Source organism: Megalobrama amblycephala, linkage group LG8 (assembly GCF_018812025.1).
Source record: "Megalobrama amblycephala isolate DHTTF-2021 linkage group LG8, ASM1881202v1, whole genome shotgun sequence".
Classification (NCBI taxonomy): Eukaryota; Metazoa; Chordata; class Actinopteri; order Cypriniformes; family Xenocyprididae; genus Megalobrama; species Megalobrama amblycephala.
The window spans coordinates 32770517-32790600 of NC_063051.1; the positions used below are offsets into that span (position 1 = coordinate 32770517).

Genomic DNA, 20084 nt, shown 5'->3' on the forward strand with positions numbered 1-20084 from the left:
TACATTTACATTACGACTCCACTGTTATTTTGCTTCTTATAGAAATAAAAACCATTTAATAACGGTCACTTCAATCCCATACAGCTCATCCAACACGAGCTGAAGAATCGTACGTAGTGCAGCAGGAGTCAGAGTTCACTGTTCACGTGATGAGAGTAAGACGAGATGACTGACAAGACCATGGCGGAGGATTCGTTGCACAACAGAGCCTAAGCGTCTGACAAATGTCTTATCTTGTAGAATGCGCACTCAGCACCACTGCTCCCTATTCACAGAGTACACGTGATCGTGGAAACGAAAGCGAAAGTAAAACGCGAACGCGCATTCAAACGCGATTTCAATACCCTGCCTTTTGAAAGCGGCTCCCTGATGCATGCAAATATCTCCCAATACGAAAGCCATCTTAGGCTGGGCTGTGAATTGTAACCATCTCTCAGCTCTGTATCATCCTTGAAGAAAAATTTGGTCTCTATTTGCACTTTGAATATTGAGAGAGTACTTTGATTATGGTTGCACTTAAGACTCTTATTTATTTTTATTATACCGTTTTTATTTCTATGCTCAATTTGCAGAAAGGAGTTCAGTTAGGAGGTCAAAAGTTGTAGAAGCTCATAAATCAAGTACAGTTCTAAGGTCTGAAGAGACTCATATGAAATCATACAGGAGAGAAGTCAGTCAGTTGAGTTTGTGGCAAAACCTTTGAGTATTATTGTCTTTTACTGCATATGAAAATTCATAGTCAGAAAATAGAACTGACATTCATTGAAAGATGATTAGTTTAAGCATTACAAATGCACCTGCAGACTATTTTTCTAGTCATGTATTTCGTCATTGAGGATTTCTTAAAAATACTGTAAAAATCTAGTCTCGCCTCATTCTCGTGAACTCAGTCTAATGTCTCGTCTCTCGAGTTAACTGTCTCATCACACCCCTAACGTAAACCAGTTTTGCCTCTAAGTATAATGGTTACTGGATTTTTTCTTTTTTTCTTTTGAAGTAGTAGAATACCACTCTGCCTCTCGTGACACTTTAGGAATAGAGAGGGAAGTTATTTGTATGAGAAAGAAAGTGAGTGTTAGTGTCGAGTGATTCAGAGTTCAGTGAGAGCTTATATGTGTTCTGTCAAGGTGTGTGGGCTTGTGTGTATATATCAAAGAGACATTCAGAAAACTGTATGGCTCTGTGTGTGTGTGTGTGTGCCCAGAGAAGAGTAAGCCTCATAGTGCTGCATCAGCCTCTAAAGCCACATATCTGGATATGACTATAACAATTCACCCCTAGTGGCAATCCTAACTAACATTCAGTTTGCTCATGAAGCTGCATTCTCAGTCACAAAGACTTGAAGCGTTTATGTGTGCATGCCCAGGAAAGAAGCAACAGCATGAGCATTTTTCCTTTTGCATTTACATTTTCAGTATTGTGTGTTTAGATGTACATGTGAGCAGACATGGAGGGGTTAGACAAAACCTCCCCTTGGGGACATTTGGGTACACCTATATATATATATATATATATATATATATATATATATATATATATATATATATATATACATACACACACTACTATTCAAAAGTTTGGGATGTGTAAGATTTTTTTTTAAAGAAATTCAAATATTTATTCAACAAGGAGGCATTACATTTATCAAAAGTAACAGTAAAGATTTACAAAATTAAATTACAAAACATTTACAATGTTACAAAAGATTCTATTTCAAATAAATGCTACACTCTAAAAATGTTGGGTTAAAAAACAACCCAAGTTGGGTTGAAAATGGACAAACCCAGCGGTTTGGTTAAATGTTTGCCCAGCTTGCTGTGTAGTTTTATTTAACTCAACTATTGTTTAAAGATTACTGTATTACTTGCTTAAAATGAACCCAAAGTATGTTGGAAATTAACATTTACTAATATGTTTAATAAATGAACATTTATTAATAAATTTAATGAATAATAATTAAACAATAAACATTTTTAAAATTGCTTATTAATAAATGTTCTCCTTTTGATTATTATTGTTGACTCTAGTAATTATGTGTATGATTTTTTGGCTGGTGTTGATTTTTTGAGTTCATTTTAAGCCAGCCATATAGTCATTTTTAAACAATAGTTGGGTTAAATAAAACTGCCCAGGACATTGGGCAAACATTTAACCCAACCGCTGGGTTAAAACAATCACTGGGTTTGTCCATTTCCAACCCAACTTGGGTTGTTTTTAACCCAGCATTTTAGAGTGTATAAATGTTATTTAAATATTATTTCTATTCATCAAAGAATCCTGAAAAAAAATTGTACACAACTGTAGCAACATTGCTAATAATAATAAATGTTTCTTGAGCAGCAAATCAGCTTATTAGAATGATTTCTGAAGGATCATGTGACACTGAAGACTGGAGTAATGATGCTGAAAATTCAGCTTTGCCATCAAAGGAATAAATTACATTTTACAATATATTCACATAGAAAACAGATTTTTAAATTGTAATAATATTTCACAATATTACTGTTTTTTTTTTTTTTTTTTAAATCAAATAAATGCAGCCTTGGTGAGCAGAAGAGACTTCTTTCGAAAACATTAAAAATCTTACAGATCCCAAACTTTTGAACGGCAGTGTATATTTTCCATGTAAAAATGTTTTTTTTTTAGGAGTAAGGATAGTCTATTGTATTTATAATTAGCTTTATATATAAAAAACAGTCTATGGTATGTCTTCATTTAGACAGTAAGTAAACGCGTGTGTGTGTGAAACTGTGAGAGACAGTTTGATGGCTGTTAATGTTAATGTAATCACAGGCTTTCTGACACTATTTGATTAATAACTATGATCAGACCAAATGAAAGTCTCCGCGTGATAGAACAAGGAAGAAGTGGGAGAGAAGACGCCCAAAGCACCCCTGCATCTTCCACAATATTCTATAAGATATCACAACACCCTCTCCGAGTCCGATAAATCACTTCAATCTCTTGTTTGACATTGTATAGGCTCTCGGCATACGTGTAAACACAGAGCTCTTCGTATTAATCATCGTCGTCGTCATCATCATCCAGATTGCATCCTTTCTGGGATCGATCTCCTCTGGCAGCGCTGATGCTGCCCATTGTCTCCTTCAGGAGTCACATGTAATTTCTAAGCCGCATATTTCATGCAAATTCAATTTCCATTAGGGAGCACAGAGAAGAAAGGCTTGAGCGCACCGTTCCGCCAGCGCAGCACCGCGCCAGCTCTCTCTCTAGCACACACGCACACACACACACAGAGCAAAGTGATGATGGGAAATGCAGGACTTTTGCAGATAGCTATAACTCCAGGAGGGACGGGGAGGAGAGGGCCTTTACTTCCCTTTGCTGTTGTTTATGTGTGAAGACTGTAGAAACTGTCTGCTGCATGCAGTTTTTTTGCAGTATTTTTTCCCCAGAGTCCACTTAAAATGTTTGTCCACTTGAAAAGTCCATGAAAACGGTCATGATTTAGTTTTACATGACCATTTTCCACTCTCTCTCTGACCCTTGCTACCTTTAAAAAAATAATAGTTGACCTAAAATAAAAATTCTGTCATTATTTTCTCATGTCTTGTCATAACCCATATGACCAATATGATATAAATTTCCACTGTTTCTCACACAAAATGTCTTTGTAAAAGTGTGGTCACATGTAGCATTGTTCAGCAAATTTTCCCAGAAAAAATCCAGTCATTTCATTAGGAATCCATGCAAATTTCATGCAAGAGGGGAAGATATCGCAACGGGCTTAAATTGGTCACACAGATTGGTCAGAAAGCTGCTTTTTTTTTTTTTTTTTTGTAGCTGCATTTCTTCCACTTCGTAATAATTGTTTTTATACATTTAATATAGCAAGCAATTAACAACTTTGTCGTTATTATACTTATTATTATATGGGGGATCCATCAAACGAGGTGCCGGATTGGATTTTGGAGGAGCAGGATCTGGATCCGGCTTGTTTTTGCACAAATTAAGCCTTGGCATTGTGGTAATGTAGATAGTTTTTAAACCATGTTGCTTTTCAGTAGCAAAGCCATTTTATTCATTTTGTAGTACGGTACAAAAACTGACAAATAGTACATTACATTTCCCTGACAATTTCTTTATTTATTCATCCATTTAGAATTATAAATAGCGATGCTAGTTTTGTGAATAACGGGCTGGAACGCGTTAACAAAATCCGTTCGAATCATTCAGACAGCCCACTCACCTACTGAACTGTCAGCAGTTTCTCATTCAGTGAAACAGTAACAGGATGTTTTAATGTTGGATGATGTGGAATATTTACCCAGAATCCACTTAATCCAAACCTGCTAATGTATCATTTGCCATTAATGAAAGTCTTTATAAAGTTTTCCCGGCGTACGAGTGGCTGGTCACCCCAGCACCCCACTGTATCTGTGACACATTTTAATGTTTTGATTATTAAAATGGCATTTATTACAGTCTGTGATTCTTTTTTTTGCCAGATTCATTGAAAGAACAGGCTGTGTGTTAGTGAATAAGTCTACGCCGGTCATGCCGTATGTTTGTTTTCGCATGCAGCCAGTTATTTCAAAAGAGCGAGAAAATCCTGTTTTGCATATGCCCTCTTTTAATTAGGCTCTAGAATGGTAAAGAGAATAAAGAAGACTGACAGCTTTCAGTTCCTGAGCTTGAGGCCTGTCCTTTTCAATTCTCACATACACAAATCCAGTATGTTTTGGGGTTTGTCCTGATGTAGACAGTGGCGATGAAACAGGGGAAAAAGGGACGAAAAGAAGGAGCTTGAGAAGGAGAGAGGCGGATGTGAAGATAAATGAGAGGAAATATTCCCCCAAAGACCATCATCCGCTCCTGCTGGCACACATACACACACACACACACAAACACACACAGTGGCAGAAACGCCAGTTTCATATTAATGCGCTTTCAGCCGGCAATAATTAAATCAGCCTCTGAGAGGAGCAGAGCAGAATTACCGGATTACCTGATATCCTTCTTATTTTATCTTTCTCCTTCGTTCTCTCTCGCCGTCTCTCTCTTTCTTCGCTTGTCCCCAACCCCCCCACCAACACACCTTCCCATGTTCTCCATCTTCTGACAAACCGAGCCATCTTGAAAAGCGCCACTGTCCTCCCCCACCTGTCTCCTCGTTCGTTCTCTTATGTGGGATGCGGCGGAAGCCGATTAATGTGCCCTCCGTTTGCATCAATCACATTTCTACAGACAGATCTGACAGCCGACTTAATTGTCTGTGTGTCTGAGGGGGACGGCGAGAAAAAGTGCGAACATGTGGCCGCCGTTTGTTCTGAGAGAGGTTAGAATATTCTCGGTTTAAGCCCAGATGCACCTCATTCTCGACCTGAACATCATCTATCGCTCCGGCACGCTTGTGGACCGGTGATTTAGTGGGACAAAGTGTTAATTGCGTTTAAAGTGGTAATGATAGCGCTGTGAGAACCCGTCGAGGGAAAGTCTCATTCTGAACGTTAATCAGCTCAACTAGGACTGAATTACCGAGGTCCTCTTGTCTGTTTAACCCAGGTAAAATCACTTTATAATGGATAAAAGTCTTTGTTTTGGGATTTTTGCTCTTTATAATGCCCCCTTTACAAGATGTAATATAAATCTCTGGTGGCTGTGAAGTTTCAGCTCAAAATACTCACAGATCACTTATTATAGCTTGTCAAATTTGCCCCATTTGGGTGTGAGCAAAAACACGCTGTTTTTGTGTGTGTCCCTTTAAATGCAAATGAGCTCCTGGCTGCTTTCCAGAAGAGGGCGGAGCTTTTACTGTAAAAGAATCTTCCTTTGCATTGAACTTTGAGTGTCGTAACTTTGCAGATGTTGTTTATGCTCAAACAGCAACATTACTAACTAACTAACTAACGTTAAAAAAGTGAAATCATAACAAACCACCCCTTTAAATTAAGCAATATCACATGAGAAGGAATATTACTGTATCACTGGTAATCTCAGCCACGGTGATAGGCCATTCTTGCTTGTGCAATATTGTCTTATATATACTTTTATACAACTATAACAATATACTTGGCATTTCAGACACAATATGGCCAGATATTTTATTTTTGCACAGCCAACAAAAATAATCCCAATAGAGGACAAAGCAGGATCAAGTGCTGAAATTCTATGTAGCAATCGCAGACAAGTGAAGTGATGCAAACTGTCCCAGTCCTATTTTATGAAACATCAGCACTCTTGGAACTGAAAACTACATATTTGCAAAACTGACAATTTGGTGAGTTACTGAACAACTAGCTGGCTAACTGGTCTTCAGTATGCCCTCAATAACCAGGCTGATTTCAGATTCACCAGTGAAACGCAATGAAAAAGAAAATTATTTGTGTCTAGAGACATGCTTTCTTAAAAACGCAATGCTAGTACTGCAAGATAAAGACGTTTGACATTCATGTTTGGCTGTAGCAGCAGTGCTTTACATTTAAAGATGAAATGTCTCAGAGAAATTAGTTTTATAGTGTAAGCAGCTAAGACACATGATTAATGAGCTAAAAATATCAAAATTTAATACTTTTAAAAATGAAGTCAGCATCTCGGAGTGAACAGTCAGATGCTAGATGACTGCATCTTGACCCATTCCTACTTTAAATGCCACTTTTCCTTATCAAATTAGTGGACAGAAGCTAACTATTGCGTAGTAAACAGTTATAGTGGAAAATGGAATGGATTCAGGGAGCAAGAATCGAGCTTGGGTTAAGGCCCATTCACACCAGGAACGATAACTATAAAGATAACGATAAAGATTTAAAAATCGTTCTAAATATACAAGAATAGCACAGTCCATATATCGTATAGAGAAACAATATCATCGGGATCACTTTAAGAGCAATTTTTTTTTTCCAGCTGTTGAATGATAAAACACTGACAACCAATCAGAATCCATTCTAATTTAAGGGCTCACGCATTTAAAATGGCAGACGACATTGAGGAGAAGTTAATCGCCGAGGTCCAGAAAAAGCCACCACTTTTAAAGAAAATGGATATATGGAAAACAATTAGTCATACCCTCAGAATAAATAGATATATGCCAGGCTAGCAAACAGTGTAACATAAAATTACCTCAGATATCCAGCACTAGTTTCAACAACATTGTCTTGCTTCCTTTGAAGTTGCAGTGAAAAAGACTAGGCGCTGTTTTTATTCCACTATATTGACTTCGTCAGCTAAATTCACTGTTAGATTAGATCGATTACACTAGCTATTCACTCAAAACATAGCATGCTGAGGACATCTGCTGGTTAAGAACAGCAAAAACGCGTTGTTCATACTTTGAAACCGCAGCGCGTGAGTTCAGAATAAACAGACCGTTTTCGTTCGTTGGTGTGGATGCAAATATAGTTATCTTTATAGTTTTCGTTCTTTGTGTGAACAGGCCTTTACCTGCATGAGCACCATGTCAAGTGTATCTACAGTAACCACTAAACCATGGCTCCAACTAAAACTAGAGCGATATTTCTGTAAAAACAGAACAACAAAGAGAGTTGGGTGAGTACTTGAACCCGAATTTTGCTGCGTACTTGAATTTCAAGAGAGACGTGTCAAAGCTGGAATTACATATTCAAAAATCCAAAACTCTGAGGTGGAAAAATAGCAGTCTCTCAGCAAAAACAAAAGGTCTCCCTTCACCATCACTCCTCTTGTCGGGCTGGTGTTGAGGTAGAGGAGTGGAAAGCCATGTGGAATATCAACTGTTAATGAGAGTCTCGTCAGAAAGCGACACTGGGCCAAAAACGAAACCAGAGCAGACAGAACGATTTACTAACAGGAAAGAGTCAGTGGAGCCTTACAAACTTCACAGTTTACAGAGGAGAAGAGGATATTTAAGAGTGTCAGGAAGGATGGAGGGAAAGCTGTGTTATTGTGTCTGTGCGTTCACGTGTGTGCGTGTGTTTATGTGCAGGGGGGTGGAGAGTGAGAAGACAGCAGTATTAACAAAGGTCTAGTTAATTGGTTGAGATTCATTAATGCAGCAGCTTTTCAATTTGCAGCCAAAACTGTGAGTGCTAAATCCTGGACGGTGTTTTCACATGCCGAACAATAAGTCGGTAATTATGACAGGAGCAAGTCAGTGGCTTTCTTCAGCCCTGACTGCAACACGGAAAGAACAAAACACAAGAGGGAGGGAGAAGAGATGCTTTATCAGATGGAAAGACTATGGACAGTTAGAAAAATGATTCATAAATAATTTCAATCCTGTACTCGGGGAAACACGTATAGAGTTATTTTGCAGTGCTCTGTTTTATAATTGAGAACAGGCGTAGTCAAGCTCCAAAACGACCCAAAAAATGGTTTTAACTGATTCGAGGTAAAGATTTAATTTTGCATCCAGCACTCTTGTTCTGTGTTTTAAAGTATCCTATTACTGTTTGACTGAGTAAGAAACCTTTTACCATTCAGTGGGTGAGTGAGCTGCAAACAATGCAGACTGAACTGCGAATTGATTTTGTTAAGCTGTTCAACCGATTCATTGAAAAACATTAGATTAATTCAGAAATCAGCCATCGCTAGTTCTAATTTTAAACAGCCACTAGGGGGCAGTTGCATAAACACAGTGACTATACCTGCGTTTCCATTACGCTTCAAATTGCTCAAATTTAAATTGCAAAGTGAAAATACAACCAATGGAAACAAAAACTCCCATATATTGCAAAAAAGTTTTTATGCTCACATAAGGTGGTTTTTCAGGCAATTCGAAGAAGTAATATTTTGCAATTAAAACAGTTTTTTCACATTTACAGGTCACCTGGCGTACGTAAAAGCCGATCATTCTTTAAAGATGGCGCGGTATGTTTAGACAGAACACTAGACAGTCTTCTTTCTTGAATAAAAGACAAAGGAATTAGGTTTCTAATTGGATTCTAAACAAAGAAATGCTACAATTTATCAAGACCTCAAAGCAGATAGGAGGAAGAAACACAGAGAAACACCTCATACATGGCCGCTCCCAAGTATAAGGGGCGTTCCTTTCCATTAATGCTTGGATAACACACCTTTGTCTCTTTCGGTTAAAAATAATGGCTAGTGCAGTTGCTGTGATATACTTAAACCAGGCTCAGTATTGGCCAGCTCCTGCGTCAGTATTACACGCATGTGTCGTGCTGCTCACGTGACCAGACCCGGCCAATACTGAGCCGTCGTTCGAACGTAAACACTGAAGCTCTGCAACGAAAATAGCGCAGCAGTATGACGGGGGACAGACGAATTTGTTGAATAAAGTTGTTATTTTTGTTTTGTTTTTGCGCACAAAAAGTTTTCTCGTTGCTGTAGTCACATCGACAGATTTAACAATGTCTTTAGTACCTTTCTGGACCTCGTTGCTGCCTATATGTGGATCAGATACCCTCGGATTTCATCAAAAATATCTTAATTTGTGTTCTGAAGACAAACAAAGGTCTTACGGGTGTGGAATGACATGAGGTTGAGTAATTAATGACAGAAATTTCATTTTTGGGTGAACAAACCCTTTAAGTACTAGTCTGACCAACTAGCAGATATCCAAGGGGTAATCAGTCTTACTTACTTTTCAGATTTAAATTCAACCAATCTATGTTTTTAATTAACTTACAGTACTTAAAGGTATGACCATTCTTAAAGAAAAAAGTTAGATGATTAACTTGTAAGACAACACAGTCTAAGCAGCTTTGCAAATGTCCAACAGAAAATATGAATTGCTTAAATACTGAAATGTAACGCTGCAATGTCCAGCTAAAATAGCTTTAAAGACTAATTATTTAAAAACTAGCGGCACTTTATTATGGAGTAATATTTGTAGTGATGCTACTGATACAGCTTTTCGGGGTATGCTTCAGACAAAAATGTAAATTCTGTCATTATTTATATTTCCAAGCCTTTCTTGTCTGTTTTTAAGTCGTTATCTGCTGAATAAAAACTCATTCTTGTAGTGTCAAATTTAAATATGGTGCTTAAGACATGTTTGACAACAAACAATGCCAATGACATTGGTTCTCACAAATCTAACAACTGATGTCAAATGTGGTCCGATCACAAATAGAAGCGCTATTTTGAACCGATTAAGATTCACTAGCTGTGGCCGTACAAAACCCGTAACACTTGCGTTCATCTTTGAAAGATATTTTTAATATTCTGTCAAGTAAATGTCAAGAAGTACAAAATATGTATAAAGATAATTACATATAACAAATCAAGCAGTTTAATCCAAATCTTCTGATTGCTTTATATGATAAACAGATTTAATTTAGGCTTGTATTCATACATTTACATTGATCAACACAGATACATAAATCACATAAATGAAAAATCAATCATACTTGGTTGACACACAAGAACCAATAAGGTCTGTTTTCACGCATCAAAGAAAACCCTTTAATAGAGTCATGTGTTCTACTTTTATGGTGCTTTTTTTGTCCTTCTTGGCATTTGACAGCCCCAATACTAATTGTACTAAAAAAGGAGTTTGTACACTTTGGACACAAAATCTCCTCGTGTTCCTCGGAAGAAATAAACCAAAGTTTGGAACGACTTGAGGAAGAATAAATTATGACAGAACTTTCATTTTTGGCTAAACTATCCCTTTAACAGAGCAGACTGTGAGAAAGTGAACACTTGTGCCTTATCAGACAAGACTCAATCAGCAGAGAAGATTTGCGCTTTATCACATGTCATTCAGAGAGGAAAAAAAAAAAAGATCCTTCAACAGACAAGAAGAGAGGTCCCTGATGACATCAGTCTCCGATCTGCCGCCAACCTAAACTGGGAGACATGCTCAAAGCGCTCCGGTGTGTGTGTGCGTGTGTGGAAATGTGCTGCCGTGTGATGGTGCGTGAGTTTTGACTGAGCACTTTTCACACTGTAACAACAAGCAACCCTTGCGTCAGGGCAGGAAAGAGCATGTGTGCGCGTGAGTTCTTACCGCATGTGCCGAGCGAGGCCGTGACTCCGTGGTTCAGGCTGCTCTTGGCATTGGAGGCTGCTGTGGATGAGGAAGAGGAGGAAGAGGAAGATGACGTCGAAGAAGTGGCGGCGTGGACGGAGGCCGGGGTGGCGGAAGGCGAGGCCAGCCGTTCTGCAGACTCCATATCTGTCAAGCACAATCCAATCGATAATTAGAGCTAGTTCTCGCACGCACACACGGCCTGCCACTCTTCCTTTCACATCTCACTTGCCATGAACAATATTTCTATTTAACACCAGTCAGTCTCCTTCACACACACACACACACACACACACACGTCTGCTGGCAAGACGAACCAACCCCGTGAGCATATTTCTGCAGGACCACACATTAACGTCCCGTTTGGGCAGAGGGTTTGCTCGGCTTGTCACGTTAACCATTCATTCACTGTCGAGACCCTCTTCAATAGGAGAGAAAAGAGACTGACACGGGCTCATACACATTCACGCACGCACACACGAAGTGAGCAGCGCGCTGATTTACAAGACTATTCACAGTCATTTTTACACAGCGTAAAACAAGCGTTCTCACACTTGATGTGCTTAACAGGCAAATTATGCCTTTAACTGTTTCTGTGGAGATTTCACAGTTTGGAGAGACGCATATTAAAAGACAGTCGCACGCAGCCAGCATATACGCGCACAAAAACCCCACAAGCGTTCTTGAATGTCATTTCGCCCTCCTCAAAACACGCTATATCCGTATATACTTTAATTAAACCCTTGAAAATGCAATTAACAGCCGTTAGCGTGTGATTTCAGTATGTGGATTTTTACAGAAAGAATCCCGACTGCTGGAGACGAGTGAACCGTTTATATGTTTAGATATTTTGAGTTGGGTCGCATGTCCGCACAGATGCTAATCTCACGAGGAGATTTGGCTGTGGGAAGCGACAGAGAGTGGCACGGTGTAGCACACACGGCTTTGTTATTCTGTCATTATATATAAACACTCGTGGCCTGTTCCCTGAGCTGCTCTTCTTGTATGTCTCTGCTACACACACTCACAAACACACATGCATACACACTCCGATTAGATCTCAGAGATGGAAACGTCCACAGAATATCAACTAACAGCCCTCGCCCAAGAGCGATGCCGAAACCAACACGCACAATGAAAGTTTCTGCATATTGGCGTAAACAGTGGCAAAGGCCACAATCTGCCACTGCGGTTGTTATGCTCCCTTTCTTTCGCTCCACCTGTCCTTCACTCTCTCTTCTTTTGAATCATCCTTCCATCTCTGCTTTCTAACCATTTTCCCCTCACTCATACCCTGCCACCAAATGTCAAAGGTCATCTGGTCATGACCCTGCCAACTCAAGTTCATGGCGGGTTATTCTAAATGAATGCTAGCTTGAAATTCTACACTCTTAAAGGTGCAGTGTGTACATTTTAGCCGCATCTAGCGGGTTGCAAATTGCAAATTTGGTTGCAAATTGCTTAGTCCATTCTTCTATTCGAAGCACACAGAGAAGCTACAGTGGCCGACACAAGACAGCAGAGAGTAGCCAGTCAAACAATAAGGTTTCTTCTTACTTCTAATAAAGAACGGTCTCTGCTTCTAATAAACTCGACGACGATGACGACTACTTACTACTAGCTACTACTACTACTTCATATTCAATATAGTGACGATGCAAACTGCCTCTAAAAACGCCAATGAAGAAGAACAACAGTGACGAAATGTACTCTGTAGAGCAGTTTGTCCATTTAGGGCTACTGTAGAAACATGCCGGCGCAAAATGGCGACTTAATATGTAAGGGGACCCTGTAGAGAAATGGCTCATTCTAAGGTTATAAAAACACAATGGTTCATTATGTATGGTCTTTATACACCACTAAAAACATAGTTATGTATATTATATTGCATTTCTGTCAATAGATCCTCCTAAAATGTACACACCGCACCTTTAAGGCCCGTTCACACCAAGAACGGTAACTATAAAGATAACTTTAACGATAACTGTATTTGCGTCCACACCAACGAACGATAACGGTCTGTTTATTCTAAGCTCATGCGCTGCGGTTTCACATCGTGAACAACATGTTTTTGCTGTTCTTCTTGTTGCATTTACACAGCTTTAACCAGCAGATGTCCTCAGCATGCTATGTTTTGAGTGAATAGCTAGTGCAATCGATCTAATCTAACAGTGAATTTAGCTGAAGAAGTCAATATAGTGGAATAAAAACAACGCCTAGTCTTTTTCACTGCAACTTCAAAGGAAGCAAGACAATGTTGTTGAAACTAGCGCTGGATACCTGAGGTAATTTTATGTTACACTGTTTGCTAGCCTGGCATATAAATCGATAATACTTCTCATTATTTATTCTAAAGGTATGACCGATCGTTTTCCATATATCCATTTTCTTTAAAAGTATCCTTGACAAACTTGTCAAACAGTGGTGGATTTTTCTGGACCTTGGCGATTAACTTCTCCGCAGTGTCGTCTGCCGTTTTATTGGCTGTCAGTGTTTTATCATTCAACAGCTGGCAAAAAAAGTTCTGAAAGTGATCCCAACGATATCATTTCTCTATATCATTATCGTTATAGCTGTGGTGTGGACTGTGCTATTCTTTTACATTCAGAACGATTTTTATCTATACTATATCTATCTATAACTATATCTTTATTGTTATCTTTACAGTTATCATTCTTGGTGTGAATGGGCCTTAATTCATAAAACTTAATTAAAATAAAAAATGTATTAAAATAAAATTTATTAAAACAAAATTCATAAAATTATCCCATGATGGGAACCCCTAAAAGGCTCCTGAAAGAACCCTTTGAGGTTCTATAAATTTTCTAATATATCCTAAATATTCGCCCAAACACTGCTCAGTGGAAACTGCCGTGACGTAAATCACAAAAGAGCACACAATCAGATAGGACATGGAAACACAGACACATAAAAAAAAAGGAAAAAATGTAGCAACTCACTTCATATACACACATACAGCAAATGACATAAAGACTGAGGAAAAACTTTAATTTTCTAAAATGCACAACCATGTCTCACACATGAGATATAAAATATAAAATTATATATTAAAAATTTAATTATATTATATAATTCAATTTAATGTAACAAATCATATAATATAAAATGTATAGGTTCTGTACACTACCATTCAAAAGTTTGGGGTTAAGAATTGTTGATGGTTTTTATAAAAAAAAAAGAAAAGTCTCATGCATTTATTTGATCAAAATACAGTGAAAACAGTAACATTGTGAAATATGATTACAATTTAAAATGACTGTTTTCTATTTTAATTCCTGTGATGGCAAAGCTGAATCAGCAGCCATTACTCCAGTCACATGATCCTTCAGAAATCATACTAATATGCTGATTTGATGCTCAATCTTAATACAATAAATGTTGAAAACAGTTGTGCTGCTTAATATTTTTTGTAAACCATGATAAAAACTGTAGTATTCTTTAATGAATAGAACAGCATGTGAATAGAACACCACTTACTAGAAATGAAAATCTTTTGTAGCATCATAAATCACTATCACTTTTGATCAATTTAACACATCCTTGCTGAATAAAAGTATTAAATTGTCTATATATTGAGTGTATATCATCTACCCATCTACCTCTCTCCAGCCACTCACTTAGCCTGATTACCTTAAACATCAACGGTAACAGACGAGGGCCTCAAAATAATTCATAACAACAACCATGATTACTGCAATAATGGTATGCCGGGGTATTTAAGGATCCAATCCTGACTTAATTATCAGAAATTAAAACAGCTTTAGCATCAGAATTAGTCTGATTTTATAGCTAATTAGCCATCTTCCACTGTGGCACTGGAAGGCAGGCATCGTAATCTCCGTGAGCTGCGTAATTAATTTGACTTGGTGCACGCGGCCAATGAGATTGTCGGAAGAAAAAAACAAAAAAAAACAGCAGGTCCCGGATTCTGCGATTGAGTGAATCATATGCTAATTGCGATCTGGGCGCTTTGCGGGATACGTTTAGTCCGAGCAATATGGACGACACCTCCGGCTCTCCAGCCAGCTGGGAGAAACGTGAACTCGATTCCCACGAACGTGCTTCCAGAGAGAGACACTACATAAAGCTGTGTGTTATTTAATTTAACCCAAAATCAATCATACACTCCTGAGGCAGTGAAATATACTGCTGAGGTTGCGGTGTTTGGAAGAGTGTGTAAGTAATTGTGTACGTTTGTATGTGTGGAAAATCAGTGAGAGAAGACATGGCAAGAGTGTGTGTTTATTCATAATTCTGCATATCTGTGTGTGTGTGTGTGTGTGTGTGTGTGTGAATGCACGTGACCCACACTTCTCACTTGTTATGGCCCGTGGTAACAGATGGCCAATGCTAGCCACGCTAATCTGCCAACAGAGTCGTCAGCATGGATCAGTGCTAATCAGAGCGCGCCAGCAACCACACCGACACAAAGACTCCATTTTCTTCAACCAGCACACGCTCAGCACAGGCCTGTCACCATCCCGGTGACCTGCGGCAGGGGAACAGTGACCTTTGACCTTATATCGCTGTTAATTCCCAGCTGCAGCGGCATAAACGCTCGTTCCTACAACCGGTAAGTACACAGGACGCAGAATGCATGCTATTACACGAGGGCGTGAGATTCTGGTTAACGAGTGTCCAAACACATCCATCTCCTCGGCCCTTCTGACTCATCGATTGGCCGCAGTGCTGCGTCGCCATTGGCTGAAGCAGCTTTCCTGAAGCGTGAGATGGCTTCGCCTGTCGCAAGACACGGTTGCTTGGTGACACTGGCAGTCACACCACCGTCAGCGTCCCAGGATGCACAGAGAGAGAGAGAGAGAGAGAGAGAAAGAGAGCATGTACGGCGTCGTGTTAAAAACACCAGTCTCTAAATCAAGGAGGGGAGGGCGGATGGAGAGGAGAAATGATATGTGGGCGGTGGCCTGTACAAAGAGGTGTGGGATTCACCTTTCTTTCTTCAGCCGTCTCAGTTGTGAGAGGGTATTAGATTTTATGTGTGTGTGTGTGTGTCCTGCCACATGGATGAATAATCTAGAGGTCTTTAAGTAAAGCAGGGGGGCAGGGTCGAACTGATAAAATTGATTTCCGAGCGAGTTTCAGCCGTGTCCGTTCGAGCAAAATGGGAAATTCTACAACTCCGATCATGAGCCAAAACGTCCAGTTTATCCTAACGCAAGGAGACAGATGCCACTGATCACGTCAATGCGCCTTTCCACGGTAACAAACGTCACCCTTGTGCTACACAGTATCAGATAGTGGAAATTCAAAGGATGGGAACGTGATTTAAAGCTGTAAAATGTGTGCAAGAGTGTGTGTGTCTTTGCGTGTTATGAGTAACCAGAGACCAGCAGCTCAACCCACACCCAAACAAAGGGCCCGTGACAGATGGTGGAAAGCTGCATGCTGGGATACTTCGGCCTTTCGTCCGTGAGCTGTTCTGTGGTCCAATAAGGAGTTACCAGATCCGCTTCCACAGCAACAAAGATCAGCAGATATACCGAGCGGATCGTCTGCCCAAACAATGCCACGCAAACAATGCAAAATGAGACCTGATGGACACACACACACACACACACACACACACACACATACACATATATCGCTGTCCTACAAGGGCACATCTTGTAAACTGTTTGTAGTGTATGTTACAAAGGAATTAACCAGTCTTCATAAGCAAAGCTGCTTTCTTCGCATGCGAAATGGCGGATGCTTTCGTTCTGATCTCATGATCTCTCTTCTTAAGTCAACTGGAAAGCATCACACACACATTCCTTTAGGCCGACTGGCGCTGACACACACACACACACACACACACAAAACAGAAGCTGCTAGTCACGCCCACACTTGTAGTTGTTGTAGTGCATATAAAGCAGCTACATTTAGCCCTAAGACAGGGACGGATCCATTCACACACACACACACGTCTCTCAGAGAAACTTTTTCTCAGACACACACACACACACACACAGTGAACTAGTATAAGCGCTGCTCTCTGCCTTGTATAACTATGTTTAGGAGTTTAAGAACTAAAAATTCTATCAAATGAACAAGTTCTGATTTGTCGTGTGGCACAAACGGAGCTGTCACATTGAGCTGTGGTGCTCATACGGGTGATTCGAGTTTAATTCCAGTTTACTTTTACGCCACATCTACTGTGTCAGCTGTGCAGACAAGGCTTTGAAAAATAAATAAATAAATAAATAAATAAAAGGATTTTTAGAAATTATATTATTATAAAAAATAATATACATTATATTTTAATATATAAACTATAATAAATATAATTCATAATAAATAACTAGTAAATTAATTTATTATAAATAATATAATGTGTAATATGTATTTGATAAAATCTTTGCAAAAGCTACATAGCGAAAATTAAGAGAAAATTAAATTAAACTTGAAACATAAATTTGTGTAAAAAAAATTAATAATTATAATTATAAACATTATACATAATATATTTTAATATCAACTATAATAAATTACTTATAATAAATAATGTATACATTTATTTTATTATAAATAATATATTTTTAATAATGTTTTAATAATAAAATAAAGTTGAGAAAATTTTTGTGTATAAATGAATTAAATCATTTAAAATATTATTTATAATTATAAATTATATTATTATAATTATATATATTAAAATTATATATTTTAAACTGTAATGAATATAATTTATAATAAGTTAGAAATGTATTTTATTATAAATAAAATATATATTTTATAACAATAAGCAAAACAAGGCTTTGAAAAATATGTAAACATTTAATTTAAATTAGAAAAGAATTAAAATATATGTATAATTATTAATTATATTATAATATAAATATATATACATAATATTTTTATACAAACTGTAACAAATAACATTTATAATAAATAATTTATACATTTATTTTATAATAAATAATGTATTTTTTAAATTATATATATGCAAAACAAGGCTTTGAAAAATATCTAAACGTTCAATTTAAATGAGAAAATAATTAAAAATATTCAGAATTATTAATTATATTATAAAATATATATACATTATATTTTTATATAAACCATAAATACAATTTATAATAAATAATGTATACATTTATTTTATTATAAATAATATATTTTTAATAATATTTTAATAATAATAAAATAAAGTTGAGAAAATGTGTATAAATGAATTAAATCATTTAAAATATTATTTATAATTATAAATTATTATATTATATATAAAATTATATATTTTAAACTGTAATGAATATAATTTATAATAAATAAGTTATAAATGTATTTATTATAAATAAAATATATATTTTATAACAATAAGCAAAACAAGGCTTTGAAAAATATGTAAACATTTAATTTAAATTAGAAAATAATTAAAATATATTTATAATTATTAATTATATTATAATATAAATATATATATACATTTTTATATAAACCACAAAACAAATAACATAATAAATAATTTATACATTTATTTTATAATAAATAATGTATTTTTAAAATAATATACGCAAAACAAGGCTTTTAAAAATATCTAAACGTTCAATTTAAATGAGAAAATAATTAAAAATATTCAGAATTATTAATTCTATTATAAAATATATATATACACATTATATTTTTATATAAACCATAAATACAATTTATAATAAATAATTTATACATTTATTTTATAACAAATAATGTATTTTTATAATAATATATGCAAAACAAGGCTTTGAAAAAATATGCAAACTCTAAATTTAAATGTGTGTGTACATAAATATGTTGAACAAGGCAATCAGGCAATCGATTTCCTCTTGCAGCTACTTGATACAGGCTTTATCAAATTTCTGGGGATTGTACAAAATAACGTCTTTCTCACTTGCATAGACATACTGAAAAAGCAAGCTATGTCATCTGCTCCTCTTCACCCCATCATTTCCTGTTCTCGCCATACTATCTGTTTCAGTAACAGTGGCAAAAACAGTAGCTAACTAATTTGACAAATGTCAAAGTTTAGGAACCACACTCAAAAAATCACTACGTACAGTCCACAATTAACTAAAGGATCAATGTTAATTTATGAGCTCCATTCCCATCTACTTAATGACCGCATGACCTTTCTTACAAAACATGAGTCTGACGCACAGATAATCAGCCGTCTGACCGCCAATGAGACGTGTAAGCTGACTGGCCAGTTCAGAGGCGCATAAAGAGTCTCACAGGATTCACCGGCGTTCTTTGACCTCCGGAAGATCCCAGTGGGACCATTGAGGATCATTAGATGTTTAGCTTGCCACAGCACGCTCAATGTGTGTATATGTTTGTGCTGTAATAAGCGTGTGCGCAGGTGTCTTACACTCCAAGTAAGCGACGTGACAAAACTAGATCACTCTAATTTACACAAAAACTACTGATCTAGGTTTGTCGCACACTGCAAGTGAGCAGCGATACGCCGACGACACACCGTTAGAAAGAAAGACAAGAGAAAGTGTTAATGTGTGTGTGTGTGTGTGTGTGTGTGTGTGTGTGTGTGTGTGTGTGTGTGTGTGTGTGTGTGTGTGTGTGTGTGTGTGTGTGTGTGTGTGAGTGAGAGAGAGATATTTTGTCCTTTACTGAAGCCCATTTCTTATTCACTCCGGAGGCAGCGGATCCGGCAAAAACCGGATATATTTAGACACTCCATTACAGAGAGAGCTGTGTGTGTGTGTGTGTGAGACATGCTCAATGTCCCTATACAATCTCCATTAACATCCACACAAACACATTCTGCAAATCCACACAAATACAAGCACACGCGAGTCACACACACACACACACACACACACACACACACACACAGCATGTTAAACATGTTCCATCCGAGGAGTGTTCACACACATGAATGGCATTCATATATGCATTCGCTTTCACATTACAACACGCATACACACAAAAACAGACAGAAACATAATTACACTACGTACACTTTCATCACTTCACTTCTCTCCATCAACCCACTGATCTATACCTGTATTACCGTCATAAACATGATTTACAGCTCTGCAAAAGAGGAACACACATCCAACCCTCCCCTCGTCTCCTGTGTTTGTATGTGTGTGTGTGTGTGTGTGTGTATGTGTGTTTACATTGACAAAAGCATAAA

The 20084-nt window shown here is 37.4% G+C and overlaps 1 protein-coding gene and 1 long non-coding RNA gene across 22 annotated transcripts in view; one reads left to right on the forward strand and one right to left on the reverse strand.

Annotated features, from left to right (window-relative positions):
- baz2ba (bromodomain adjacent to zinc finger domain, 2Ba) overlaps positions 1 to 20084 on the reverse strand; it is a 103290-nt gene that overhangs the window by 38150 nt on the left and 45056 nt on the right. For all 21 annotated transcript variants that reach the window (XM_048200668.1, XM_048200665.1, XM_048200669.1 and 18 more), the window contains exon 3: positions 10913 to 11080. In XM_048200668.1, coding sequence (XP_048056625.1) covers positions 10913 to 11078 — 166 coding nt within the window. In that variant the 5' untranslated portion in view covers positions 11079 to 11080. The remainder of the gene's footprint in view (positions 1 to 10912; positions 11081 to 20084) is intronic.
- Positions 15392 to 20084, forward strand: part of LOC125274351 — a 15492-nt gene continuing 10799 nt past the window's right edge. The window contains exon 1 of the long non-coding RNA XR_007186242.1: positions 15392 to 15527. This is a non-coding gene — a long non-coding RNA (uncharacterized LOC125274351). The remainder of the gene's footprint in view (positions 15528 to 20084) is intronic.